Raw genomic sequence first — 27,984 nt, 5'->3', positions numbered from 1 at the left:
GGCTCCTGTCAGTAGGTGGGGTATATCAGGCAGCAAGTGAACATTTTGTCCTCAAAATTGATGTTAGAAGCAGGAAAAATGGGCAGTGTGAGGATTTGAGCGACTTTGACAAGGGCCACATTGTGATGGCTAGACGACTGGGTCAGAGCATCTCCAAACCTGCAGCTCTCATGTTTTAATACATGTCTGGAGGGGATCTTAAACATATAGAATTTTAAAAAGTTCATACTTATTTTTGTGATTTTTAAAAAACCTATTAATGCATTAACATAAAAAATGATTGTGTTGCCACATATCTTGACGTTTCCACAGCAAAGGTAGACAGTTTCTACCTCTGACAGAAACAAATTAACATAATAAATATAATTGTTAGTCATTAATGGGTTAAACGTACCTCATTCACTGTATGTACAGCAGTTTTGTGGGTTAGTCAGTGTTTGTCACCAGGAGGAGCAGCAATCAGAAGTCAGATAATTGTCAAAAACAGCTGATCTTTTATTCTTTACGTGTGATACAGTAAGCAAAAACAACAACAGCAGCTCTGTGGGCTACAACAGGTAAACAACAGTGAGACTGGCAGTGACAGTCAAGTGTACACAGTGTATTGGATAGGTGATGTTGGTATAGTAGCATACTGGTGCTCAGCTGTTTCTGGGTTGTGACGTGTTTGTACTATTCTTCTATTTTCAAGCCAGCAACTCCACTGATGTCTACAGGAGTATAATCAGTCAGAAGTTAATGCTCCTGCAGATGCTACTTTTCACAGCCCTGGCATCGAATTCTACATTTCTCACATTTGACCATTTCAATTCTTTCAGGAAGAAAATTCTTCACAAGTAAAACCGTACCATTTTAAAAGAACATTTCAACATTTTTAGAAATATGCTTGTATCAGCTGTCCCAGAAACACATGAGAAGAGTAATACCATTTTTTAAGACATTGATCATCTAGCTTACCCCAAAGACTGAATGAGAACAAAGACAACAACTGACCTAACTCCAGTGCTGTCTTATTTATAGGTTTAGCTTGGTAGAGTCTGTATGAAGTTTTGTTTATGTTAATTTAAGTTGTGCATACCCCGTAATGAAAACAGTACTCCAGAGATTTTACATACAGTCGAGGCACTCGAAAGATCAAGAAATAACTTGTCAAACAAGTTAAATGTGTAAATAACAGCTTAGGAGGCTCATTTCTGACTATCATAACATCATAACATCCAGGTCTCTGTACTGGACACACTTACACATACTTGTTTTAGTGTGGTGTGTTTTCACCACCACAGATCAATGGAAAAATATAGTTTTACTTCAAATTGAAAATGGTTGTCTGCAAAGGGGCATGAATAAACATTTATAAATGATATAAATGCACCTGTATCTGGAAGGTCCAACTTCTGGTTAGATAGTATAGTGTATAGTGTAGTAACCCACACTATGAAGACTTAAACATTGAACTAAAACATTCCAAGCAATTCTGTGAAATCGTGGTCACAAGACACCAGTCAGTGGATAGATGTAAGAACGTTTCTAAGTCACGTAATATCCTTGATTTCATGAACAAGGAATGGAAACGGTGTGGCACAGTTGTCAGTCTGCCGGGGGAAATACTTGTGGAATTTTTTTTTGTTTTTTTTTAAAGATAATTCAGTATACTGTGATTTAATGTTGTAAGACAATAAAACATGAAAACTTCCAAGGGTGTGACTGTTTATGCTGTATACTGACCTTCTCCTCTCAGCCTGGGGAGGCAAGCATATCGTACAGTGTGTTAAATCCAACATGTTAAGGGGAAACTCCACCAATTTTACACATTAAAGTCTGTTTTCAGGTGTTGCTAGTGCTACTGAATATGTGAAAAGAAAGTTGTTTAAAGACTTTTACGTCTTCAGAGTTTCAAAATGAAAACTATAGCTGCTCCTCATCTCTGCTTGAAGCTGGCTACAATAGCTGCTACTAGCATAACACACCTGAATCTTAGACCAATCTGTCAGCTGCTGAGTTGGATTGTGGGCAATGTATGCACCAGGTTTTGAACAGGAAGAATGTGTGTACTAAAAAAAGACAATATCTCTGGATCTGCTGCACAGTTTTACAGGAGAGCAATGCTAAATGTGGAGTAGTCTTTTAAACTGTTCTAAAGACAGACAGTTTGACTTGTCTGTCTAAGTGGTTGCACTATTGAACCTTTGAACCATTACTAATATCATATTTCAGTGTTGTATTTTGACTTATATATATGCAGTATTTTGACTTCTTTAGACTGCTACTGTTTGCATTTGGTTTATTTGGTTAGTAGGTTAAATTAGTATCAAACTGTCACCTGTGTTGATGTTATAGTAGTCTAGAGGTGGCATAAGCTAGTTCCTACCTCCAGGTTCCTTCACAGTGCCTGGTGGATGTATTAAAAGGCTTTCACTTTTAGAAGGACTGCTAAAGTTTGCTATTTTGTAGGGAAAGTGGGGTCGTGACAATGATCAGCTTGTCACGATGAAGAAATGACTTTGTGATCAGTAAAGTTGGCAGCAACTCTGTTATGTTAGTCAGTCTAGGGCAGCAGGCTGCGTTGTGTCCGTTGTATATTGTGTAAAGTTTTTTTGAGTGGCAGAAAAAAAACTGCATGGCACCAGTAGTACAACCTGACCAATTTTTTCACAGGGATGTGTATGTAGAACAGGTCTGGACCAAGGCTGAGGGGGCTCAGTTGCATATTCTTCCTGTGGTCCAGTCTGTCTGTTGCCACAGTAACAATAAAGCGATAACATAGTCCGCCTACAGATAGTTTTTAGTCTTTGTAACATTTTAATCTTAGCTTTGTCATAACCTATAACCTAAGCTAGATGGTTTCTGTACCTAAACCTAACCAAACCTTAACCACAGTGGCGTAATATCAAAAAAATGGTTTTATTTGTGAAACAGTTGAATTGTTGAAACTCAACTAATATGGTTTTTAAATGTTACAAATACTCAGACTATCCAAATAAAGTGTTACCAATAAAGCTGCCACAGGGCTTTCATCTGCATTGGATGCACCTTTAGTGGAACATAGCATCATAATGAAAAGGTAAGGGAATGGATAGATTACAGATATCCACTACAGGGAGCACTTTTAAAATGGGATGGGAGTTACTTGCAGGGATGGACAGAGGGATGGATGAAGGGTCCTTAAAACGGTGAGAGCGACAGTGAGAAGGACAGGAATGAAGAATGGATGAAGGATGTTTATCAAAAGACTGGTTTGCTCCTTCAGTTAGTCTATCTTCACATTGCCAGGGAGGAGTGAATAGATTTAGTAGAATGCTGGATAAATGAGCATGGCCTCCGTCAGGTGGAGGAGACTTAAGCCTTGTACTCGTGTCATTAAGGCGTTCAGAGCTCTTCTATGCTGTCAGTACTTTAGATAAACTTCCAGTTGTTAAATATTGCTACAGAGCAGAAACTGTGCTTTGTGTGCAAAAACAAGTTTACTGATGACCACTAGCAGTATTTTTGATTGCTTAGTAGTGATGATACTACTACGTACGAAAACAAATATACTTTTAGGAGCATTTCTAGGTGTGAGGAAACCAGATTAAAGTGATAACATTGACAGACAGGAGTTAAAGACAGTGACCACAGGTTGACATCAGAGACCAGAAGAAGAGCTACAAGGTGAATGAACTTCGTAAGGCCTTACATTGCTAGCAGCAGGCTTAAGTGTAGCACCAATATGAATGTAATGTGACCTTTGGTACCAGTGGTTTGTGTTAAGGGGTTGAGGTGAGAGGTTACAGTTAAGACTTCAGGGTCTTGGTGCCTTACAGGACTGGCAGCAGGCCTTCCTGTAGTACCAATGGGAACACAGTTTCACCTTTAGCACCAGGGCACAGTTGGCTGTTGGTTTGTCTTGGCAGGAGTTGTCTGCTGCTACTGATGCTGCCGGAGCTGCCGCTGGATAAACACACAGAAGCCACAAAAAGTCTGAGATATGTTGAAAAAGGAAATGCGCCGTTTACACTAGGGCCTTGCAGAAAAACACTCTGTCACAGTGACGCATGTGGGAGGTAATTTGTCCTCAGCTGATAGGGCTGAAAGTGTGCTAAAATATTGCATCACCTACAGTTTGTTTTTGTACCTGGTGCCTCCGTCGGACAGCTCTGAATTTCACAGCTCTGTCGGGCTTCTGGCTTGAGGGTAGAGTCGCAGCTGTGGCCCCTGGTTACCAGCTCCTCCCCCTGGTAACACTTCACTTCTCGAACCTGCACGCCACTTCCACAGGTCTTACTGCACTGAGGGGGGGCATTAGGGGGAAGGACATTTCAGTTTTCTCTTCATATTATTGATAATCAGACCTACAAAGATTTGATAAAAAGCATGGATATCACACACAGACACTTGAATATTTATCAAGGTGGAGGAATTTATACAATTAGCCAGCCCTAATTTTAAATCACTATGGTTGTACTTGTATGTGCCAGTCACCCAGGGGTCGAAGTAACAAATTACAACTACTCACGTTACTGTAATGAAGTCATTTTTTGGGTACTTGTACTTGAGTGCCTGCCTGCCTGCTTCCTTTCACCACCCATGCCCTTACAAAAATGAACTACAGTATTACTATAGTATACTTAAAGAATTGTAAAATGTACTATAGTAGATTTGTAGCGTTCTATTGTAATTTTTACCAGCTACGGTATTGCTATAGTTTTTTCTGTAGTGTTGTTTTAGCTATATTAGACCTATATTATTTCATGTATCTAGATCTTTGTAGTATCCCGATGCTATTTTAAATAGTATTATTATTGTATATTATATAGTGTTTCTGTAGTTGTTTTTTTAACGTGCTGTAGAACATTTCTATAGTAATGCTATTATGATGTTTTAATAAATATATACTATTACTATAGTAACTTTCGTCTGTATGTCTGAAAAACCATAGAAAGATAGAACATACTATAGTAATACTATATAATAGTAGTGTGTTCCAAAAAAACATCGAATTACTATAGTAAAACTGATATTTATATAGAAATTCTATTATCTAAGCAACAGTGTTTTTTTGTAAGGATATCAACCAATTGGGCAGTTCAGATAGAGCGTCTGTTGTTTTTTTCCATGTGTCTTGAGCGAATATGGCCAGAAAACACGCTGCAGGCTAAATAAAACCATGAAAAGCACAGTCACCAGAACAGCGCAGGAGTTGGGAGTAATTAAGTGACTCGAGATTTGGAGAAACAGAAACCAAATAGGCTGGTATACCTGGCTGTTTGTTTGCAGTGCAATGGGAGACATTTATGCTAATAACATGAGTTCTACACAGATTCAAAAACATTTTTAGTTTTACTTGAATAATGTAACAGTACTTCTACTTGAGTCACCACTGCAGATACCTGAGACCAGGATGTGGTGAACCATTTGGAGCAGGGTCTCTGGAAGCAGGAGGAGCTAGTCTCTGGTTTGTTGGTTTGGTCACAGCTGCTGTCTGGAAACTCTTTAAACACACCGCCTTCCAGCCCGGCACACACCACCTGCCGTTGCCGCACACCACGCCCACATGTAGCATTGCACTGGGACACACATACACAACAAACACACAGAACTTAAAGTTACATACGTACTGTGTATATATCTGTTGGATTTTCTTTATCTGAAAGAGACACCCTTTCCCCCCTCTTTAAATGTTTACCTGTTGCCATTCCTGTTCCACCCAGTGGGGAGCGCAATCTCTGTCACCACAGGGATAGATGGCCAAAGGGCGCAGTGATTGGTCACACTGCTCCTCTGACATCACTACCCCACCTGACGATCGACACATCACCGCTCGCACCATCCTTCCCTCTCCACACACACCTGAGCACTGGCGCACATACACACATTTTTAACTGTGTGTGTGTGTGTGTGTGTGTGTGTGTGTGTGTGTGTGTGTGTGTGTGTGTGTGTGTGTGTGGGGGGGTGTGTGGGTGGGTGTGTGGGTGGGTGTGGGTGTGGGTGGGTGTGTGGGTGGGTGTGTGGTGTTAAACTCACAGGTCCCCAGTCAGAAACTGTCCATCTTCTGTCACAGGGCGGGCCTTCACATTCCTGACTTTCTATTGGCTGAGAGGACTTGTTGCATAGTCTCATTTCCATGGAGCAACGAACCTCCCGAGTACGGACGCCCCGAGAGCCACAGCGCGCCGAACACTGACACACACACACACACACACACACACGCAAACACAGTATGTACACACATGCAATTTAAGTCTTGAAATTATTTTCTATTTAAGCTGTCTGCATTAATATTACTGCACTCTAGGGCTGCACCTAACGATTATTTTCATTATTGATTGATCTGCCGATTATTTCACATGAATCTATTAATTGTTTGCTCTATAAAATGTCAGAAAATAGTAAAAAATGCCCATCCCAATTTCTCCAAGTCCAAGCTGATGTCTTCAAATGTCTTATGTCTAAAGCCTACAGATATTCAGTTTAATATGATATGAGAAAAAAGAAGGAAATCCTCACATTTGAGGGTCTAAAAGCAGCATTTTCTATAATGTTTTAATGAAACAATGCTTAAACAAATAATCAATTATCAAAGTAGGTGGCGATTATTTTTCTGTCAATTGACTAATCCATTAGTCAACTAATTGCTTAACAACAAAGTGAATTCAGGAAACATGATTCAACAGCTACCTGTTATTAATAGTGTGGGCACCAACTCTCACCGTCAGTGACAGCACTATGAACAGCCATGTTCATTATACTAACAGAAGACCATGAAGTTGAAGAATGAATGAGCAGTCTAGTCAGAGGTAACTAATCAACATGCACAACAATACTGCTAACGTGTTTCCTCACCTACCACCACAGTTCTGCCTCAGTGTTGCATTACTGCACCTTAAAATGGAGACAAAGCAGCCGAGGTGCTGCAGACACCATGTGAGGATGCCTCCTAGGTGTCTCCCTTGGTGGATATCCTGGGGGCACCCAACCGGGAGGACACCCCAGGGCAGACCCAGCATATGGTGGAGAGATTAACTGTCCCAGTTGGCCAGGAGCCCTTAGATCCTCCAGGAGGACCAGGAAGGTCTCTAAAGACATTTGGGCTGTTTGGCTTTCACACTCAAGAATTAATGGATGGATGCCAGGTTAATTATTGGTTTTATTTTTTCAGTTTTACTCCAGTTCAGTACTTCAATGAATCTCTTCCTTTTTTTTTTTATTTGTTAATGATAATTGCTCAATAAAAATGTAAGTATGTGAAATTATATGGGATATATTTTGATAACTGATGTTGAAATCTTTGCTTTTGGTTAACAGAATACACTCTCGCATTATGTTTTTTGCTGCTTGATCACACTAATTTCAGATTTCAAGACATCAGACTTCAAGATGGTATCAAAATCAGAATTTAGGAACCATGGAAATACTCCAGATGCAAAACAAAATACACCAGACCGATGTGCACAGTGCTTGCTGTATTACCTCTGACCACTCAGACACCTCCCACTGGGGTCCACAGCTCTGTCCGAGGCAGACCTTTCTATTGGCTGGTTTGTGAAGGTCATGTGACAGACACAGCGAGTCGTAGACAGAGGAGTCGAGGCCGGGCGACAGCATCTTCCAGCAGCGCACAGTACGATACTGAACGCCCTCACCACATGTTCGAGAACACTCACTCCAACCGCTGGTCTCCCATCTGAGGAGAGTTAATGTCATACAGTTTCAGAGATATTTGGTGAATACAAATGTTCAGTCATTGAATTTCTACCTCAGTATGAAATTCTTGTTTGTTTCTATATGTTGAATTCTCAGCGTAGGTTCTTGTTTGTAGAAATCTTGACAATGCCAGTGAATCTTAGTAGTCAACAGTATGTTGTCTATGTTGCATTCAGCCAATTCATCATGTCCCTGGGTCATTCCTGCCTGTCACAGTGTCTTTTTCGATACTACCACTAGGAATCAGCAGTGTAAACAAATGTCAAATCCTACACAAATCCTTGCTTGAAAATTAAAGAAATATAGAACTGAAAATACTTCACACGGTAGGTCTGCATGACAGCAAACAGCATATAAAACTATTTGATTTGAGATATACAAAAAAAATCCACAAACTTTCTTTTTTGCAACTAATCTTCAGGGTTTTACACTCTTTTTAATAAATCATATTCCAGGACACTCTCCAGGAGTTTTTCTTCACAGGACAGCACTTGCTCCCAAACGGTCATATACTTTTCTGGTAGGTCTAGTATTGACTCATTTATCCCCAGGTTTAGTCCTACTTTGTTAATGATGCAGGGTTCATGATGAGTAACAATTCAAATTAGGTAGAATTTCTTAAATTTTACATCAAATTCATCTTCAGCTCCAGAAAAAATGTAGAAGAAGATTGCTGTAAGTTCGTTCCACATCTGGTAAAGTGAAGTGTCATACCGGGAAGGTTATCCTACAAATAAAATATGTAGGCGATCTGAGGCGTAGAGCTGAGTGAAAGGTTAAAATACAGTAACATTTTCCAGGACAACTTTCCAGGTGTTTCCATGACTGGAAAATTAGTCTCTAAATTTTCCAGGTTTTCAATGTTTTCCAGGACATTTGGGAACCCTCAATAATAATAATGGTTATTGATATTCTATTAAAGATAGGGACATGTGGTTATACTGTATATTTAATTTAGCAGATAACTTTAACTGGACATATCCAGGGTGTCATCTCATCTGACATGTATTTCCTTTTCTGATCTCTCACACAAGAAAAGCAGTACATTTGTTCTTAGCCTTGAAGACACTTGATAAAAATGTATATGAATAAATACCCTTCCTATGCATTTTTTCAAGGTATAACACAACAATTCTGTTCGGTTAATTGCAGTAGTCGTGTGCTATAACAGATTTATTAAGTGTGAACAGGGGGCAGCTTTACAATAGGGAACCTGTGTGGCTCACCAATATGTTGCTAATATGCATGCTAATGAAAAAAACATGTTAATGGTGAATATGTGTACCTTAATATAAAGTATTACCGAAAATCCTTACTTCCTTGTCACTGGCAAATGAAACCGTGCCAAAGTACAAAGCAGACAGTCAGTAAGTGACACCAGAAAGGGCAGTACCTTGGAGGACATTCCTTTCCAGTGCAGAACTCATGTGTGGGCTCAGGTCTGGTCAGAGAGTCACAGTAACTGTCATCGACTTCAGTGCCATCATACCGTACACAAAGGGCATAGCTAGTGGTGATACCTGGCAATACACACAGACACACAGTGTTAACAGGGAATACACAAGGTGTAACACATCTTGCACACTGATTTAGAACAATGTTTAAACTGTGGTCTGGAACGCTGTCTGAGGTGTCCTGATAAGCAGTTTAAACAGACACCTACAGCACCAGCCAATCAGACACTAATATTTTCTATAACAATTCTACAACAACTTGCACAAGATGTGTTATCAGAAAATCTAGACTAAATCAGGGTGTCATCATATTGTCGTAATGATTGCTGTGCATTGGTTTACCTGTTGTACAGGTTGAGCTACATGGAGCATAAGCAGAAACCTTCCAGCGATACATGTCTGCCAGACTGATATCTGGGTCCAGACCCACATCAAAGTCATTGCTGGAGAAAGACACAAACAGAGGCAGGTACATTTTTGAAACCTGATATTTTCCACTTCATTTGATAAAAACCCATAAATGTAACAGGACAGGAGAAAAGGACGTTAATTAAACACCTAGACCTGCAGGCAAGCCTCTACAGTCATTAAAACGGTTTAGATACAAGATCACAGGGCTGATTGTAAAGTCCCCTCCAGTCAGAAATCAGTGTTCCTTCTTGTTCCAACAGTGTGCTGTTTGAATGCTGTCTGTGCAGTTTGACACTAGAAGGATGTTTTCACATTTATCTGCTGAAAGTGGAAACTTTCTCTGAGCTCATTGAAAAGCAGATTTTAAGGGGCGGGGCCTACCAACAGGGTTTGTGACATCACAAATAGTTAGGAAGTCAGTCCTGGTCCAGTATGCAACTTGTACAGTGTGATGTAGAAACCTAAAGCCACCAGTGCTTATTATAAATATAATTTATGTGAAGTATTGCTCATTATAAATTAGAAGCACAGAGTAAAAGAATGATAATCAGGATTATGTGAGCGTACTATAATAAGATTCGAGCACTTGAACATTGTGGCATAATGTGTAGTGAATTACATGAAATGACATGCAGATATCTATTCTATAGCTGCTCCCTCATACCTCTCTGTGTTGGCCACCCCGACTGCAGACGCCTGTTGCAGCTGTACCAGGATGGCAGTGTGTGTGTCTGAGTGTGTGCCAGTTTCTTTTTCTGCATGTGTGACAGAGTGTGTGTCAGTAGCGGTGAGCATATCTGAGTGTATTTCCAACTGCGGGTCCGTGTGTATTTCTGTGTCTGTGGTAGACAATGTTTCTGCATGTGTCTCTGCTGGTGAATGTGGATCGGTGAGCCTGTGTTTAACAGACTGTATGTTTGAGTGTGTGAGGGAGTGTGTGTTTGAGTGTGTGTGGTTGTAATGTAAATCCTCCAGTAGCAGATAGGGGGTGTCTTCTGGCAGGGCTGCAGAATGAACACTTTGACCACCTGGGAGTGCACAAATGTAGGGTTTTATTAATACAGATATTTTTTACATTAACTGATACACTATAATGTGATAACTCAATGTTACGCTATACTAAACATCTTTATTTTACAAACTTTCTGATACGTTTTTAAAGAAATGTCTAGAACTAATCTTTTGTAATAGCTGTCACACTAAAGAAATATATTATTTCAAATATATTTATGATTTATTTTCTTTGTTTAAAATGTTATTTTCATGGTCTCTTCACTTCCCACTGAGGTCAACAGTCAAGGTACAGCTACAGAACAACCCGCTGTTGAGTCTGTGTGTTTGAATTTGATACGCTTATCGCAATATTTTGTTTTGTGATATGGTATGGATTATAACAGTGTTGTAAACGTAGTAGTATAGTGCAGCAGTATAATGCTGGATGTTACAGGGACTGTAATACATTTATTTTAACTCATTTTATGCATATATTGGCGTGTTCTTTAAAACGTTCCCTAAAACATATTGCCTTGCTTACAGTATTGCAATATATTGAACTCCTGTATTGTTGTACACATCATATCACCAGATTCCTGCCAATACACATCCCTAGTCTGTATAGGGCATAGTGTCTTTCCATTCATTCTCATCCTATCCAGCCTCTATGTTTAAAAGATTTGTGATATTGAGGCATATCCCACAGCAGTTAGTAGTGATGCTGACTCACAGTACTGAACAGAGGCAGAAGTCCCAAAATTCCCTGTTATTTCAATAAAACATTTTAAAGTATTGTGAAATGTCTCATCTTTCCTACCTGGGAAAGAGAGCAGTAGAGTGTTGTCATCTGCAGTGGATGGCTCGTCAACTGAGTTGGAGGAACTTCCTTAACAAACAGAAAAACAAACAGAGTCCATAAGAATAGACTCCAAAAGATGTGCTGTCTGGACAGTGTAAAAGTCTGTAAAATGGACAGTGACAGCAGAAAGGGATGATACACTGGCCATTAGCTTATGATAGATATATCAGATATGACGGCCAATAAGTACAAGAAACAAGAAATTGCAGAATGGGAAGATATGAAAAAAACATATGTATGGGATCCATATCAACAATGTTTGTTTATGCTATGTGTTTATGAAAAACACTATATCATCATTAAACTTATCTCAACAACTCAACAATTAAATTGGTGTGACAATGTTAAAAGAATATTTAAATTAAACCAATTTAACCAATTTTAAATATTTTTCTTTTCTGAGCGTGTATCTCACTCTCAAAAATCCCATATCAGTTGGGCTCTAGCCACAAAGCACTTGTAGTGGTCATAAGTCAAGATATCTTGCTCTGGAATTGCTGTGCAGATGGACAGATTGCCAAAAAAGCAGATTTTTAGATCCAAACTGATTCATTTTCTGTCAGCTGACTTCTTAAATGACTTGCACTCAAACACTAAAATAAAAAATAAATTTTTTTTTTTTTTTTTTTTTTTTTTTTTTTTTTCTCCCCCAAAAATTTTTTTTCTTTTTTTCCCTTTTTCCCCTTTTACCCTTTATTCATTTATTTTTGAAAAGTTAAAAAAAAAAAAAAAAAATTTTAAATATTTTTAAACAAATGTGGGGGGGGAGGGGGGGTTGGGGGTTTATTTTTTTTTTTAAAGTTTTTTTCGAGGGGGGGCGGGGGGGGGGGGGGAAACCCACCCCCCTTTTTTTGGGGAAACACCCTCCTCTCCCTCTGAGCCACACCCCCCCGTATGGCAGTATAATAGTTCACTTATCAGAAGACAGATCAATCTCTGACTCACGGTAGGCAGATGGCACCGGAGGTCCCCGCTCCTCGAGGTCATTTTGGCTGAATACGTGACTGGTGACATCAGCCGGTCTGTAGACCAACATGGCAGCTGGCGGTGGAGGGCTGGGTGTCCTGATCTCCCACACTACTTCCTCCTCCTCGTCCTCTTCTTCTTTCTCCTGCAGCAGGACGTCTGATTGGTCATCAGCTCCCAGCCGGTAGTGATGGACAGCCGTCACACTCCCCTTGCTGTGATTGGTCGCTCTAAGTTGATCCCCCCTGACTTCCTCATTTAACTCGTTATAGGTGAGGTTAAGGTGGGAGTGGGAGGGGCCGTTGGTGATGCCCTCTGCAGCTGTGATGTCATGAGACATGTGGGAGACGGTGTACTCGTAGGTGATGTGGGGGAGCTTCCCGTTCAGGTTGTAGTACTTCATGTCCAAAGAGAAAATCACAGGTTAACTACTTTTTACTGGTATTACAATCCCTTCTTCATTATAGTAACACATATACTTGTCCTGTGTGTGTGTGTGTGTGTGTGTGTGTGTGTGTGTGTGTGTGTGTGTGTGTGTGTGTGTGTGTGTGTGTGTGTGTGTGTGTGTGTACTACCATAACGTTCAGGCCATGAAGTGTTGGTCCCTGGGCAATGATATACTCCAGCCCATCAGAGAACACATTGCTTGGACGTCTGTATTTAAACACTGTTCCTGCCACACGGAAGTTTTGAGGATTGTCAAACACTGTGTTTCCGTTGAAGAAGAAATGACCAGCTTCATCTGAGAGGGCTAGATAGGAGGGGAAACATCGGGGGGGAGGGACCAAGACAACGATATTCAAAACTGGGTCAGAACCCAAAAAACCCACAGAAAGATTAAGTCATTATAAATATAGTGGTACGTTCAATAGCTACTGGTTCTTGTTTTGGAAAGACCATTTACAATATCTCAAATGGTTCAATCAAATGTTCAAAAATGTCAAATTTTGGTTCTTTTGTGGTTCAAATGTCAATTTAAAACTTTACTCAGTTTATTGACCTTAAAGGAGTTGTAGGTTCTCACCCAGGATGTTCTCGGTCTTATGTCTCTCTATGATCTGAATGTCTGAAGCTCCAGCCGGGATGTTGGTGATGAACACGTAGCCTGATGATAAAAACACCTACTTTAAACACTGGCACGACTGTATGTTATAAACTGTCATCAGGGAACTTTGGAACAAAAAGACAGAGATTTTGCTGGGGCAACTATTTTCTATCAATGTTTTCTTTATGCTTTGATCACCATAAATTGCATTCACCTCTGTTGTACCGACCTGGAAGTCAAAACCTGGACAGTTAAAATCAAACCGGTTTCTGTGATTTCAGCATAGTGTTCATTTTATTTGGGAAAACTGTGATGAAATATATTAGTCAGGGGTCTTTTTTGCATGTCGAAGACGAGATGCTGAAGAGACAACACAGATGTCTTTAAGCAATAACTGTGACTAAATCATAATGTAGCTGACACAAAAAGTACCTAAAAGGTTACTCAAATGGAATTTAAAAATAAAAACTGTAACAGAATCTCTCTTTATTTTCATTGATGAAACACAGGGAACAAAATTACATGCATTACATTTTTTTAAACAGTCACATGATCCAAATCTCCTTCTTATCATTGGACGGCTGCACATTTCTCTTCCTGGTACACTTTTAGCGCTGTGTTAACATTGAAGAAAGGTCTGGCTGGACCCATTATCATTCTGGTATAGGGGTGTGGAGGTGGGTGTGGTTTACAATCAGCTGCAGGAGAGAGTTAGCTGGTGCTCATTGAGTAATCACTTTCTCCATTCTAAATGCTGGAGTTATTCGTTGTGGACTTTGGAAATAGGCTAAAGAAGCCTTGGAATTAGCTAAAGAAGCTGAGTACTTGTGTTGACAGTGTATGCAGCCGAAAAAGTAATACATTTGTGTTTGTCAATTGATTTGTTGTGCTTGGTTGTGTGCTGGGAGAACCCACAGTTGCAGAGAGACCTGCTACAAGGGTCACTGGCTTATTTGTATTTCTTTAAACCAATAACAATCGTCCTGGGCAGTGCTGAGCACAGGATGAACAATGGTGCCCTTGCAAAATAGTGTCAGAAGACAGGGGAGGGGAATATCAACTGAAATAGTTGGCCAAAACAGCTTACTTCCTGTGAGCCAGACTATCTTCCTGGTGACTGTGCACACCAGCAGCGTTCACCAACAGAGTAATCGGCTGAATGGTGCCTCTATCATTCCCACTTTGCGCCCTGTACACCTGTTCTTAAACTAACTTTTGGTTGTGGATCGGTTGTGTGTAACGCTTTACAGCACAATACTGTCTACGTCATTGATTTTGTTCAAAGTGTATCATATTTTATGGAGAAAATGTTTTCTAGTTTTCCCTCTGATGTCCTATGGCTGATCTGCCTCAGACCCAGAGCTGGGGGCGCAGGTAAATGTTACTAAGCTCAACAGAGGCAGAGGACGGCAGGGTGGGAAAGACTGAAGAGGACACTGACGGAGGAAGCTAAGAAGAGAAAAAGAAACAGTGATGAGGCTTTTAGTTGTTGGCGAGAGCTTTGTGAAAAAAAGGGCTGCAGACAGATGGCAAGCTGACCTTCTTGCTGTTGGACTAGTCAGTAATATTAGTGTTGTGTTGTTGTACTTGCTTGATGTTTGCCTGTTTAAGCAAAGTTGTCGACTCACTAGTTTTTGATCATAAGTAAGCACGAGTACAGCTGTCCATATTTACCACAGTGGTACTGCACCCTGAAACTGGGGGCGCCAAATCGCAATCGTATAACCCATCCCACATCATCCTAACAGTTTCAGGCTTCTGTGACAAGACATTCTGCCAAAAACACAAACATTAATTACAGTGAAATTTGATGAGAGAGCTGACAGTGCAATTGTAACCAAATTTAACACCTGATACGTTGATGCTTATCCTAATGTTTCATCATTTATACTCGTATTCACATCTGTCTACATGTGTGTCTGTGTGTGTGTTACCTAACTGTGTGAGTGCCTTCCTGTATGATCCAGAGACGCGCTGGCAAGATGTCCCGTTGCCTCCACATACTCCACATCTGTCTACTGTCTTACTGCTGTACAGATCCCCATCACAGCCTACAGGCTGGAGGAGAGGAGAAATTAAATTAAAAACACTTTAGACTGTTAGGTTGTTCATTATCTCTCTAATGTTCTACTGTCAAGATATAATGAAAGTTTTAGCAAATATGACAAAAGAAATATGACAGCTTTAAATCAATTCCACAGAAAAATAATGAAATTACAACTTTTTCTTGTTTGGTTACCTGACATATTCCCTCTATACAGACTCCATGGTATTTGGTATCGCGGCAGAAGGTACCGTCATGGGCGGGGACTAGCAGCTGTCGCTCACCACTGATGGTTGTACACTGCAGGTCACATGGCTTATTGGAGATGCTGATGTAATCAGCTACACAGGAAATTGCATATTTAAAAAGAGATTTACTTTATTGACATTTCAATATAGCATATGTCTTGTTATTATTTGGGATTGCCCCAATGCAAAGTTGCCTACTGCAGTTTTAACTAAAGGTGGTAAATGAGTGAAGTCAATCTTTCACACTTGCTGTAACACTTTTAAATACTCCATGTAAGCACTCAAACTCAATGATTATCAGGAGACACTCCATTGACAACATATTTTTCACCGCAGCTCTTCTGACATGAAAAAGTCGGGTAAACACAGGTGATAGCAAATGAAGGTACGTTACATTTAGAGTAACAGAATCTTTCCAGTGAGCCAACATGCACAATAGTAGCACCCTGAATGGAACGGACCCATAGCTACTATCATTGGTGACACCTGTGTTTACCCTACTATTTCATGCAGAAATGACTGCAGTAAAAAAGGCCAACCTTTTTTTTAAGGTCCAGTGTGTAAGATTTAGGAGGATCTATTATCAGAAATGGTATTTTCGTTCCCTTAGAATGAGCTGTTTTTATCTACAGAGGGAGCGGGTCCTCTTCCATGGAGTCTGCCATGTTGAACCACCTTGTTTCTACAGTAGTCCAGAACGGACAAACCAAACACTGGCTCTAAATAGGGCATTGTGTGTTTCACAGCCGCCATAGTTCTTCTACACCAGGGGCTAGCCTTTACTATCAAAAGGCCTAATAAAACAAACATAGTTTAGCCTCATAACGCTAATTTCTCACCCCAGAAGTGCCAGTAAACCAGCAGCATTGGTGACGAAAGCTAATAAATCTGTCCATGCACTATGAAATTCTCTGTTTTCCTCCGAGAGGTTCAGCAAAATATAGTGGAAAATGAGGGACAGGAAGTAACATGACACACATTTTAGTAGACAAATGTTTAAAAAAAATCTATTTGGTGTGTAATGGCTACACGCAGGTTATGCAATCAGCAACTACACCACTAGATGCCACTAAAATCCCACACACTGGTCCTTTAATGAAGAGTATAGAGAGCGTCCATACCGAGACACGGTGGTTTCCTTTGGCTGTGTTAAAGATTGATACCTGAATGGACAAACAGGCAGACAGGCAGACAGGTAGAAGAATGACTGACAGATTGAGATTATACCTGGGTATAGAGGTATCCACTGGTAGTATCTTCTTCCAAAGGCCTTAGAATTGAATTGGGAACACTGGTGCTGTTTGAAGCTAACACTGGGGCTGGGACAGGGCTGAAAAACACAGACAAAAACACATGTTCACTAGGTCAAGTTTGGGGACATTACATAGACTTATATTCATTTCCCTGGAGACCCAAACCATAACCATTACTTGCCTAACCCTAACCTTAACCATTGACCCAAAAAGTATCTTTTTTTAAATTTTTAAAAGCACACAGCTTTTGTCCCCAATGGAACAAGCTGTCCCCAATTCGTCTTTGGTAAAAAAATGTCTCCCCAAAGGTAGCCTAAGCCAGACTTCATGCACACACATATAAACTCTGTATTCTAATTTTAAGGAGTCAGTAGAGAATGAATAAGTATATTATCAATATTAGTGTAGCATCATACCTGGTTGGGACAGAGCTGGTACTGTTTAGGAGAGCCAACACAATATGAGCTGTTTACATTCTGGGTGGTGGACAACCTGAGACGGTGACAGAGACATCCAATATAGGAGAGACAATATCTTATGTTTAATATATTGTATTACATGGACAACACAAAATATGCATCAATTCAGAATTCAGATTATTGGATTTTAGACTTTTTAAAAGTGTTAGGATTTAGTGGCATCTAACGGCGTAGTTCCATATTGCAACACTCTTGCTTCACACTACAGCGGCCACAAAACACTACAGAAGGAAGGAAGGCCCTATGTAGGGCCAGTGTTCTGGGCTACTGCACAAACATGGCAGTTCATCATGGCATTTGGATAAAAACAGCTCATTCTAACGTAATGAAAACACGATTCTTACTTTCTGGTGGAAACATATCTATGAATATTCAAGCCAGTAGATCCTCCTAAATCTTACACACTGGACCTTGAAGACCACAACAGTGACTGACTGACGGGCTGTAATAGTAGTTGTCGCTACTGGCTTCAGGGCAAAATGCAGACGCTTCAATACATGAGGGCTCACTAAATGGTTTGATGAGTATTAAAATGGCCTTCACAGTCAACCGACCTCAACCCAACTTAACACCTATGGGAGATTTCAGAGTGAAATGTTAGACAGCAATGATGGCGAGGACTGAGCCTGTGGGCTGTCAGTTGAAGACCAAAGCTTAGTGGGTGTTTGGAAATGGAATAAACCATGATGAAGAAATTCTACCACCCGCAACCATATTTTTCCAAATCTTTTCCTCTGGTATACATTCTCTTATGCCCACACACAGCTTATGTGACATCTCACCCATTCCTGTTTCCTTGTAGAATAAACAGTGATTCACTGACATTTAGTGCTCATAATGAGAAGTGACTTTGTGTCTGTAATGAGTAGCTAGAGCAGCTGCCACTGTGAGCAAACAGTACTTATATACAATTCTCAGACGCTTGGCACAAACTCACACAACATTCAAAGTGCTTCATACTGACTAATGCTAATGTTATCCCCATTACTGTTTCGCATTTTATACACTGACTACTAACTAACATTACCGCTATTCTTTGCCATTTCACCCTTAAATTCAACCTTCATTTTGTTGTGGTGAATGTTTCCAAAACTCCAGAGAGCAATCCATTTTTCCAAGTGACACACTTCTTTCAGCTTTTCCACCACTTCCTAGTAGATACTTAAGTTAGCAAAATGTAAGTAGGGAAAATGAAGGAGGCAGGAAAGGAAACTTGGTATTGGTTCCATGTCGGTTTTGCTTTATAGTTGTTACAGCACGAGCAAAACCGATTTTTCCCAAAAACACATTTAAAAAGGGAGACTGAAAAATGCAATGTAATGTATTGTTAACTTCAGTAATCCAATCAATTTTTAAGACCTGTCAAAGTCATATTTTTCTTTTTTTTTTAAGTAATTTTATGTATGTGTATGATTTGCATGATGATACCTGAACTTCACATGTCGGCTGATACTGAGTACATACAAATGCGTAAAAAATGAACATCACTATTATTATTTATTTACAGATGTATACTACTAACCTTGTATGATTGCTATCATTGTTGTATGTTTTGGCTCAGGTTAAACCCTTTGTAAAACATGAACAAAAACATACAGAGAAGGAACCCATATACATTTCCTTTATTATCTAGTCAGTCAAATTACTGACATTTAGCTAGCCACCACTCTTTTAAAGAAATCCTTTTCTAGGATCTTTCCTGGACATTTTCTTGGCAATACACGACAGCACTAATCCCCCATTTTAAGCAGTATTGGAGGTATTCCCAATACTGGTGTTGATCATTTTAATTTGATTAAGTTTCTCCTCCTAACCGCTCACTACGTGGCAGCCCATCACTCAACCTTCTCTCTACCTTTACATGTCTATACGTGTGCTTGATTGTATTTCAGGCCTATGTGTGTGTAAAACATAGGGTAAAAAAAGAATTTACCCACTGGGGATTAATAAAACATATCTTCTTGATTTTTTCAGTATTTTCCAGACAGAACAAACTTGTTTGTGCTCACACAAAACAGTAACAAATGACTGATAACAGGTAATGGATGTGATGATATAGGCGTGGTACTATGGGCATAAAACTTTGTACAATTACAGTACAAAGTCACCATCAATAAAAAACACTACAGTTATACCAATAGGCATGGTTGATTTTGTTGCACTGGTTTTCTATTGTGGTTGTATGACCATACTAGCACATACTAGTACATGCAGTACATTTATGTCTTCAGAGGAAGCATAAATGTGATCAACATTAGCTGACTCTGAAGAACACTAACAATTCGAAAGGGTTTTTTGATAGTAAAGGAGAAAGAACCTCTTCATTCATTTTAAACCAGCTGATGGAAACACATCTCTCAGAACTTCACAAGTTTGCACAACGACACATAACGTGTCTGCAACAGCTGTACGAGAAAGATCTGTCGAAGTGTGCTGTAGTTTATGGTTTACATGATTCTAATTCTGTGTGCGTGTGTGCTGGGAAGGACCTACAGAACTCCAACATGGAGCTAATGCATCTGTCTTTCATTACCATGTTAACCCCCCCCCACACACACACACACACACACACACACACACACACACACACCTCCCCTGTCTATCTATCTGTGTCTCTCTTTCTTCGGCCCATCCTCCTACACTGTTTAGACGGTAGAGTAGGAGAGGCAGCAGGAAGAGGTGAGCTGGAGGTCACTATGTGAGAGTGTCACATCTAATTGGTAGAAGGTGATGAGGGTAAGACAGGAGAGAAAGGGGAGAGAAAGAAAAAGCAGGAGGAGAGGTAAAATGAGGAGGAGAAGAGAGAGGAAAAAAGGCAGACATGAGAGGAGAAAATGGATAGGAGAGGAACAAAGACCAGGAGAAAGAGGGGGAGGACGGGAGAGACAGAAGGCCAACAGTGAGGGCAGAGTGGCGTTAATCTTGGTTGACAGAAACTTCCGCAAGTCTGACAGGGGGAGGTCAAAGGTAACAAGATGGCTACAAACACACACATTCTATCAGCGCTCTACCTACATTTTCTTCTGTATTTCTGAAATATATGAAAATATTAATCAAATTACAAAAATAGACAGTGAATTTACATGTCTAATGTAAAATAATGTGAAAGATCTTTAGCTGTAAATAATCTCAAAATGCTTATATAGATATATATGTGTGTGTGTGTGGGTGTGTGTGTTTATATATTGTTTTTACTTCTGTGAAGTGAAGAGTTCCTTGAAAAGCACAGCAAAATAAAATGTTAACATGAATTTGTTTGTTTATTGGCAGATATCTTGTATAATTATACATATACTTATCATTATTGTTTCTTAGCAGAAACGTCATAAATATTATTGGTAAACTTAACTTAACTAAATTGGTTAACACTGGAAAAAGCAATAGTTACTGTAATTTCACATATGGTGATTTTGATTACAGTTCTAAAACTTTTAAAATTCAGAATCAGAATCACTTCTATTGGCCAGGTATGTGCATGCATACATGCACTCATGAGATTTTTCAGCCTTCTAAGATGTAAAGTGTGGTCACATTTAGATTTTTATAGGCGTGCTGAAGGAAACTTTCAAAGGTGGTCACCCTTATTTTCAAAATGAATCATTAACTCTGTAAAAAAAATTAAAACAGCATAATTTCCTGGAGCTCAAAGTGACATTTTAAATTACTTAATTTGGCCACCCAACAATCCAAAACCAAAATATACCAACCAACCAAAATATGTCAAATGTTAAAATTTAGGACGCGATAGATTGAGTAGCACCAAAAATCGTGGTGCATTGGAATCACTGACAGGTGAACCACAATTGAATCAAATCACAAGGCCAGTGAGGATTTACACCTCTAGTGTATGCAACTATACTGTTGTTGTTTTTTAAACACACTACCTCTGTATGAGACAGTGTCTCTCCTGACTCCTCACTCCTCCTCCACAGCTCCTGGAACAAGAGGACCAACTGGACCACTCCCCCCACCACTGAAACACCTCCTCCTGGGGGAAAATATACACAGTACAACAGTCAGAAAAAAACATCAAGGATGTAATTTCCACTTAGGGAGAGGTGGAGCATTAAACTGAAGTTTGGGGGTTGGAGTTAAAAAAGAATGATCAAATTGTGTTGAATTTGAACCAGCCTTCATACATCAGACAAGAGAACACAACCTGAGGTGATACGGTCTTGTTGCCACTATACTATGTAGTGTAAATATAACTCTTATTCTTATGTTCTGTTTGTATTATATTGTTCTATTCTATTCTTATTTAATGTGTAGTTTCTAATCTCTTGTGTCCTATCTGGAGCTGCGGTAGCAGGTAAATTTCCCTAGTGAGGGATCAATAAAATCTGATCTTACAGTTAAGACACAAATTACATTCACATTCCAAAACTGATGCATTAAAAAGTGTGTGTGAGTGTGTGATTACAGTACCTTGCTTGTCTGTTTGACATTCTGACTTCCAAAGCTGTGTGATTGTAGATGGATGTTACGCTGCTCCACCCTCCCTTCACTTCTGCCCTGGCAGACACACACCACACACACAGACACAGCAAATGAACACGGAACACACTTACTCTGTGAGCTCCCATGTACTAGGGTGGAGGTACTGAGGGATATTTCAAAATGAGAAAACTCCATTTAGTTAGAACTGAACCTTTAATTTACTGGCAAACATAACCATTTCAAAGTTCTATCTGCTGACCACTACACCAGAATGTCTCTGCAGGTGCAGCCAGCACGTGAGTTCAGCTGTAATACATTCTACTGCACATGAGGTCAAATAAAACTATTTCTATCAGCTAAGTACAACTTTAAGTGAAGATAGTTTGAGTTTGGGGATTGATAAGAACTATATCTAGTCATTCACATTCTAAGTTGAGCTGCAACTAACTAGAGCCCGACCGATATGGGTTTTTTGTGACCGATACAAATATTGATTTTAGAGGGGGAAAATGAATGTATATATTTATGTTAAATATTCTTTAACATGTTCAATAATTTAACATATATATATATATATATAAATTCTAGAAATGAGCACTGAGAAAGTAAAGAATAAATAAAGATAAAATAAATAGTTAAACATCAATTAACCTGACGACTACTTTCAAGATTTACCAGTTAATTGTTTCGTAAAACAATTAAAGCAAAATAACAAAAGTAAATAACAATTATGAAAAATACACATCAAAGCTTTTGAGAGCCCTACATGGCATCTTTAAATAGCTTCTTTGGTCCACCCAACAGTCCAAAACCCAAAGACTTTTTATTTACTATCATGAATGACAATGAAAAGAAGGAAATTCTCCAATAAGCTGGAACCAGACATTTGTTTGCCATTTCCACTTGAAAATTACTGAAACGAGTAATCCATTATTACAATAGTTTGTGACTAATTTTCTTTTGATCAACTAATGGACCAATTGTTGCAGCTCTAATGTTTAGAAGAAGATGTGCTAAAAAAATAACTAATAGCATGAGTGCACTGTATAGAACTACCTGGTGCAAAAATAGTGCTACTTGCAACATGAAAACACGGCAGTTCAACATGGCGGCCTCAAATGGAAGGCAACCCGTGGCATCTGTAGATAAAAGCAGCTCAGTCTAAGGTAACAAATACACTATGATTCCTTTTTTCAGGTGATTATACACTAATGAAAACATACCTATGAATAATATATTCCATTTCTGCCAGTAGATCCTCCTAAATGTTACACACTGGACCTTTAAAAAGACTTAGACAATGGACCAATCAAATACTACTTGTTTGGCTTGAGAAAGCAACCCAGTGCTCCCTTAAATAATTCATTAAACAATCTAACACTGAATGTGACAGTTTGTTGGATGGCTACTATACAGAAAGCCACTGCTATAAAACGGTACATACAAAAAAGTCAGTTCATCGTGTCATTGGTTGTAAACACACATATTATTCGGACATGAAATTAGTGCCAGCGTAAAACCTAAAACTGACTAATCTGCCCCACGTCGAGCTAGAAGTATGGATTTAATTTGCCATCCATCTGAAGGATGTGATTGGCTTAAGTCTCAGTTAGGTGGTATTTTTTAAACCCTCAACTGACAAACACACATACACACACACACACACACACACACACATCAAGGCTCAAAGTCCCACTACTGTGTTGTCTCAACAGGGTCCCTAACAAGCCCACACAGGCTCCTTACTCTGTCAGATTAGCCTCTGGCTAATTCACCACACAAACACACATAGTGTGTGTGTGTGTGTGTGTGTGTGTGTGTGTGTGTGTGTGTGTGTGTGTGTGTGTCTTTGGATATTTGTGAGCTCAAATGGACAGTAACAGTTGCTAACTATCAAAGCTATGACAATGACAGTGTTTCTAGGATGTCAACAGGACATGCATAAAAAATACACAACTTTATGTTTGGTGGGCGCATTGCAACAGTGCCAGTGCCTATTCATGGTTCAGTGACTAAATAAAAAGCTGGAGATTATGTGATAATCCAGGCACAAGGTCACAAACACACACTGTATGTAAAAATGTCCACTGCTCTAAAATTGATTTTATTAAAGCTTTATCCCATTATTGCAAAGTCATGATTGGACTATTTTGACTCTGGGATTTTTCACAAATATGAACACATCTAAATATGAGCACACATTATTATATAATATGTCTGGCCTGGTGCCAAATATACCTCGAAAACCTGTTAGTGTGCATGCAGTTGAATTAACCAGTTCACCTCTCCACTGCAGTGCTACAACATAAATGCAACCCTTCAAATAGAAAGCATTACCTCACTGTTGCTATGGTGCATTACGTTTGTGTGTAATAATGTGCTTTAGCACTGTTGGAAGACAACGTCTTACAATAGTCTGCCAAAAAAAAACATTTTAGATGTCACGCCAGTTGTTGTGCGCTCTACACAACTTTCCTTTTTACTGTTGCCATCAATTTTATGTGTCAACTTCATCCACAGAACTCAGCTTCACATCCAGAAACCCAGAGCTCTTTTAACTTCACCATACAGCACAAGTTTGTTTCTTTAACTGGCAACAATGAATGGACTGAATGATAAAAATGGCGCTAACCAGACAAATATGGAGCATTTTATCGGCTATCTCTGGGGCACGAATGTTCAGTCTAATGTCTACGGTTTAGAAGAAGAACTGAGAGTGCTGGTGGTTACCATAGCTGAGAAAAAAGTGTCTGCAAACAATTGTTTGCACAGCCTTTGGTGGTGCATCTGTTTAGAGTTTCAACCCTGAGACCCCAAGACACCCTGATAGGCTGGCTGGCTGTCACTGTGTTTTCTTTACTCAGTCGAATGGTCAGACTGTGTGAGTCTTTGGCTAAGTCAGCTAGCTGGACATTAGCCCACAGTGTAGCCAAATGGTGAGTCAGTGATGTAACGTTCCAGCATTAAGGCAGAGATGTTGGCTATCCTGCAACTGGTGCGACTGGAGTCACATGTTTGCTTCCTGCCAGATAATGTTCACTTGACAGACTGACTTACTGAGTGACTTATGGACTTGGACTAGACAAACAGATTTTCCTACAACAAAGAGCTGTGTAGTTAAAATATTGTCCTTAGGGAGGATTAGCAAGGAGATAAATTGACAAAACAATGAAGTACTGGATGTGGACCAGAACTATCACTGAACAAAACTGCTCGGCAATTTTTCATAAATTGTATTTAATTGTATTGTAATAAGCAGTATCTTCGTAAGTTATCTGAACACTCAAATACAGACATTTGATAGATAGAACAGGCAGCTGTTTTATGAAACCTACATCCATAGAGCTGCTTTTGTATCCATCTGCAGTCCTAGGTCTTCCAATGTTCTTTTTTTGAATGATGAATGCAGACTACTGCTACCTGCTGGTATGGAGAGTTATTGCCTCTTGTGCAGGCGCGAACGTACATGCTTGTTGGTCATTCTCTGTAGTCTGTGTGGTGTGTTCGTGTCACTTTTTGGCCAAGACACAGGCAACATATGGCGATGCCACAGTTCAGACACTAATTCTTCGATGTTGGTTCGTTGTGTCAGAGCCTTTAGGTGTAATTAAGTTACCATATCCATCCATTATCTACACCCGCTTATCCTTTGAAGGCTTGTGGGGGACTGGAGCCAATCCCAGCTGACATTGGGCGGGATACACCCTAGACAGGTCGCCACATAGAAATAACCAACCATTCACGCCTACAGGCAATTTAGAGCCACCAATTAACTACACACAAAAAGCCCCCAACTGAACAGTGGGTTTGAACCAAGCGGCACCATCTGTGCTGGTAAATGAAGCGTGTCCAAAACTGCAGTTCCTCAAACGGCCACTAGAGGCTGGCTCCAGAAGTGAGTCAGTCTCCATAAGGCCCCCATATTAAAAACATGTTTACAGCCAGTACAAAAAACACTTTTGGTCTCTATAACTAATTTCACCGTTCATGACAATGAATCTTTTTATACAACTCAGCTCCATAAGTTACATTAAGACTTAAAGGTAAGCATAATGAAGGACGTGGCTGCTTTGAGTGACAGGTGGCATCACAGGCGTCTGTTTCTCAGCAACCAGGCTTCATCCAGCCCGCCTCAGCGCCGACCACACTGAGCTTCACAACGGCTCTTCAGAAACCTATGGGTGACACCATGGAGACTACGTCCATTTCTAATTATACAGTCTATGATTTGAACCCGGAACCTTCTTGATGCTAGTTACCATATTAGGCTTACATATGTCTAATTTAAAGCTGAAGTAGGTAACTTTTAAAAAAAATACTTTTTGTCATTATGGCAGAGAGAGAAATGGCATTTACAAGAATCCACCGGGCCTGAACAAAAACAACCAATCAGAGCTGAGAAAGATTGAAACTTTGGGTTGGAGGCTTGCAGATAGTTCATTGTTGAGTCTCATTCCCAGGTCGTCAAATACAGATGCTTTGGGACCCTGGGAATGACACTCAACAATCAAACTTCTTTCTGGCCTCTGATAGGATGTTTTCTTTCAGGCCCAGTGGATTATAGAAAAAGTTTCAGCAAAAACGACAAAAAATATATTTTCATAATTATTACTACTGCTGCTGTAAGAGTAGGTTTATAATAATGAAGCTAGAGTGAAGCATGTATTTGTCATAGAAATGAGGGTGATAAGGCTAGAGAGTGAAGGGGAGTACAGGAGAGAATGTGGAAATTGTGAGTTAGAAGACAACCCAAAAAAGACTTCAGGTTCTTAATTAGAACATATTAATATAGTAGCCAGCATTCCTTCTGTTTCATCTCAAAGTTTTTAGATACACCATGTGGGGCCAGCACTATGTTAGTCCAAACATTAGTTAGTTAGTCCCCCCACCCCCCTTCAGAAAGTATTTTAGTGTTGTAACAAACCAGACATTATAACAGGTCACGTTCATGTGATGGAAAGCAGAATTAGAGTGGTAGGAAGCTCCTTCTACAGCGTTATAATTGCTCTGGAGAGAAGGTCCACCAAACTCCATTTACAGTTTAGATCATTTATGTCACTTCACTGCTGCCTTGTTTATCGTCCAATGTAAACAGCTCTCAGACAGCCGTTTTACAAGCCGTCACCGTCCATTCCTTGACGCAACATGCATCCAAGCATCCTACTGGCGTTAATTCAACAAAGTATCAACTGTTCTGGGAGGTTCGCCGAAGGAACAGTGACATTCCCGCATTTGGTAACAGTTAGCTTACCTTCACATACACAATTACACTATGCTTAAATGGGTTTTCGAAGCCCGTACTACTCTAGGGACTGTAGTTTAATTCACACATTCTCGTTGCTGGGTTAATTATATCTTAGCCGAATTGAAACACGGCTCCAAGAATTCATTTAAGGTGAAAACTAGACAGTGCCCTTGGCGATAAGCAAGACAGAATCAAAGTGACAGACTTTTGAGTAACTACTCTCCATTGGAGCAAACTACTACCCCCTTCAGAACTTTTAAGCACTCTGCTAATGGATGCGGCTCTGAGAGGTGAACAAACTGCTAACTGTTCTGCAAGCTATTTACCTTAACGGGCCAGTTGTTGGTTAGCGGGAGAACCGGGAGGTGTAGCAGGAGAAAGGAGCAGACCGGGAGAGCTAAGCCTCCGTTACCGAACATGGTTCATTCATGTCATGGACCGACAACACTTCCCCTCCCCTTACCTCTGCTCCCCTCCTCACTCCCCTCCTTCCTCCTCCCACATTTCGACCCCCTTTTGATGTAGCTACGCCTTCTGGTGTCGCTAGGGCTCGCGCGCACTACACACGATATTGGTTCATATGGTTCACATTTTGGGTCTCGTGCTTTTAGCATTTTGGTTGTTTCGGTTAGAGTTGTTCTGGGTGGTTTTTTTTTGTTTGTTTGTTTTTTTTATTTAAGAATTTATTTTGTAGGTCTGGCATATTTCAAGTTGTGTTATTCTACTACAGGGGCGGACCTAGAGAAATATTGATTGGGTGGCCAGAGGGTGGCATCGGAACTATACAGGTGGCATGGAGTGGCAGCGGCCACCCTAGTAAATGCTTGGTCAGTTTTTAGGGGTGGCAGCCTAGATCCACCCCTGCTCTAC

At 40.0% G+C, this 27,984-nt stretch overlaps 1 protein-coding gene across 3 annotated transcripts; it reads right to left on the bottom strand.

Moving 5' to 3' along the window:
• Positions 1-474: 474 nt before the first annotated feature.
• On the bottom strand, positions 475-27,562 carry si:ch211-267e7.3 (ADAMTS-like protein 2). 3 transcript variants are annotated; one of them, XM_051411271.1, is made up of 20 exons: positions 27,441-27,562; positions 21,858-21,944; positions 21,317-21,420; positions 17,370-17,445; positions 16,928-17,030; positions 15,648-15,793; positions 15,343-15,466; positions 13,388-13,468; positions 12,939-13,114; positions 12,343-12,760; positions 11,356-11,424; positions 10,210-10,573; positions 9,477-9,577; positions 9,074-9,200; positions 7,447-7,660; positions 6,001-6,156; positions 5,663-5,833; positions 5,367-5,543; positions 4,097-4,265; positions 475-3,927 (listed from the first exon to the last, which is right to left on the bottom strand). In XM_051411271.1, the coding sequence occupies exons 1-20, from the start codon at positions 27,531-27,533 to the stop codon at positions 3,779-3,781; spliced, it is 3,105 nt and encodes a 1,034-aa protein (XP_051267231.1). In that variant the 5' UTR covers positions 27,534-27,562; the 3' UTR covers positions 475-3,778. The 3 variants fall into 3 exon arrangements, with proteins under 3 accessions (XP_051267231.1, XP_051267239.1, XP_051267250.1); XM_051411279.1 differs by having other exon boundaries at positions 4,112-4,265; XM_051411290.1 differs by lacking the exons at positions 475-3,927; positions 4,097-4,265; positions 5,367-5,543 and having other exon boundaries at positions 5,722-5,826.
• Positions 27,563-27,984: the final 422 nt, after the last annotated feature.

Source organism: Dicentrarchus labrax, unplaced genomic scaffold (genome assembly GCF_905237075.1).
Source record: "Dicentrarchus labrax unplaced genomic scaffold, dlabrax2021, whole genome shotgun sequence".
Taxonomy (NCBI): Eukaryota; Metazoa; Chordata; class Actinopteri; family Moronidae; genus Dicentrarchus; species Dicentrarchus labrax.
This window is presented reverse-complemented; position numbering and strand designations above follow the sequence as displayed.